The sequence below is a fragment of the Penaeus monodon genome, chromosome 22 (genome assembly GCF_015228065.2).
Source record: "Penaeus monodon isolate SGIC_2016 chromosome 22, NSTDA_Pmon_1, whole genome shotgun sequence".
NCBI classification, from domain to species: Eukaryota; Metazoa; Arthropoda; class Malacostraca; order Decapoda; family Penaeidae; genus Penaeus; species Penaeus monodon.
The window spans coordinates 7213266-7214928 of NC_051407.1; the positions used below are offsets into that span (position 1 = coordinate 7213266).

The following is a 1663-nucleotide window of genomic DNA, read 5'->3' on the forward strand; positions in this document are numbered from 1 at the left end:
ACATTCTCCAGTCATCCATGATATTTCCATTGGTCCAATAATTATGATTCAATGATTCAGTGGTTTTGTCCTAATAATGATAACCATATTAATAACAGTATAAATAAATGTAATGGTGACGATTATCACCAAGTATCTAGTTTTCCTTTTGAGGTTGGTCTTTTTATTTGTATGGATGAATTGGCTGATTTGTAAGGGAAAGAACACGCAAATTAAAATAAATCTACATGTTATTTAGGCGTCACCGTTATTAGCACTGCTACAGTAGAGTACTATCACAAGGGTGGCTACATGATACACAAAATAGTATACAGTTATGTACAGTTCCTGTTCAGTGGTGTTGCCTGCAGCACACTGTTAACAGATAAAGAGACTACACAAGGACTGATAACAAACATTGAAATAACGCCTTGTTCTTGTGAAATGCCATGTGGCAAGCAGGGCATATGCAACAACTTACGAGTGTTTGGGACTGAGCCAATGAGGGCGGGGCTGACTAGCGCTCAGAGTGCAAGAACTTGTATTGGCATGAGACCGGGTGTATGTACGTGAGTGCGGATTTGAGCAGGTGTAGAAGACAAGAAAAATTTGAACATTTGGTACCAGAAACTTGGAATCAAATACCATGTAAAATTATTACTCAGGATAATCGATGCTTGCCGGTGGTCTTATCGGAATAGGTGCTGGTGGTCTTGCTATTTCTGATGGGCTATGAATAGCGAATTCATTATTTTCAAAATCAAAGTCAATATCAAAGGTGGTGTCATATATCTCATTATTCCCAGGACTTCCGCCATCGGTAAGAAATTGGTCGTGATCGAATCTGATATCATCGTTACCATCCAAAATGGCCGTTAGCCTCGAATCCAAGTCAGCGAGGCTAGATATACTTGGAATTTCGTTAACGGGAAAATCCGTGTCATCAAAGTCGAGACTGAACTTGCCAGGGAAAATGTTAGAGAAAGTTCCCTCGCCGGCGAGTAAGCCACTGACTCCACTCTGGCTGTTGCGATGAAGGGCTGAAACGCCGTCATCAACCAGAGCGGCATGTTGCTGTGAGGCGACTCTCAGGGCCTCCGCCAGATCAAATCCACTCGGTAAAGTTGGGTTGTCACCGTCAGCATAGTCGACGAAGTAAACCTCATGGTTGAAAGAGGGAGGAGCTGGGACTTCGATCACCCGTTGGTCTTGCGGTGACTGCTTGTTAAGAACGTACAGGACGTCTCGTTGTCTCGGAGGGGGCACGATGATCGGAGGAGGGGCTTGTCCTCTTTCTGGTATCTTTATGAGCATGTCGGTGACTTCTACGGTAGGCTCTGGAATATGAGGTGGAGGAATGTGGGAGGGGGGTGGCGGTGCTGGGATTTCAAACAAATACACACGACGACTGACGCGTGGAGTAACGCATCTGCCGTTGACGTGTCTTAACTGTCCAGGGCCGCATCCTCCTTTATCAAATGCTGTACCTGCGGGCTGGTAGTTGCCCTGAGGCACAGCAGGTACAGCGAACAGAAGGATGTATATCAGGACCTAGCAACAAGAAGAGAAGTTAGACATTAATGCTTGTGAGGAAATTGACACATAGAAATAATACATCACCATATAAACTTACCCAAAAATATGTAGAAGGAGGAAAGGGAAATAACAATGACAATACAGTCAC

General features: G+C 44.2%; 1 protein-coding gene across 1 annotated transcript in view; it reads right to left on the reverse strand.

Annotated features, from left to right (window-relative positions):
* Positions 1-212: 212 nt before the first annotated feature.
* The window catches only part of LOC119586874, a 2651-nt gene continuing 1200 nt past the window's right edge, over positions 213-1663 (reverse strand). The window contains exon 2 of the mRNA XM_037935606.1: positions 213-1530. Coding sequence (XP_037791534.1) covers positions 637-1530 — 894 coding nt within the window. The 3' untranslated portion in view covers positions 213-636. The remainder of the gene's footprint in view (positions 1531-1663) is intronic.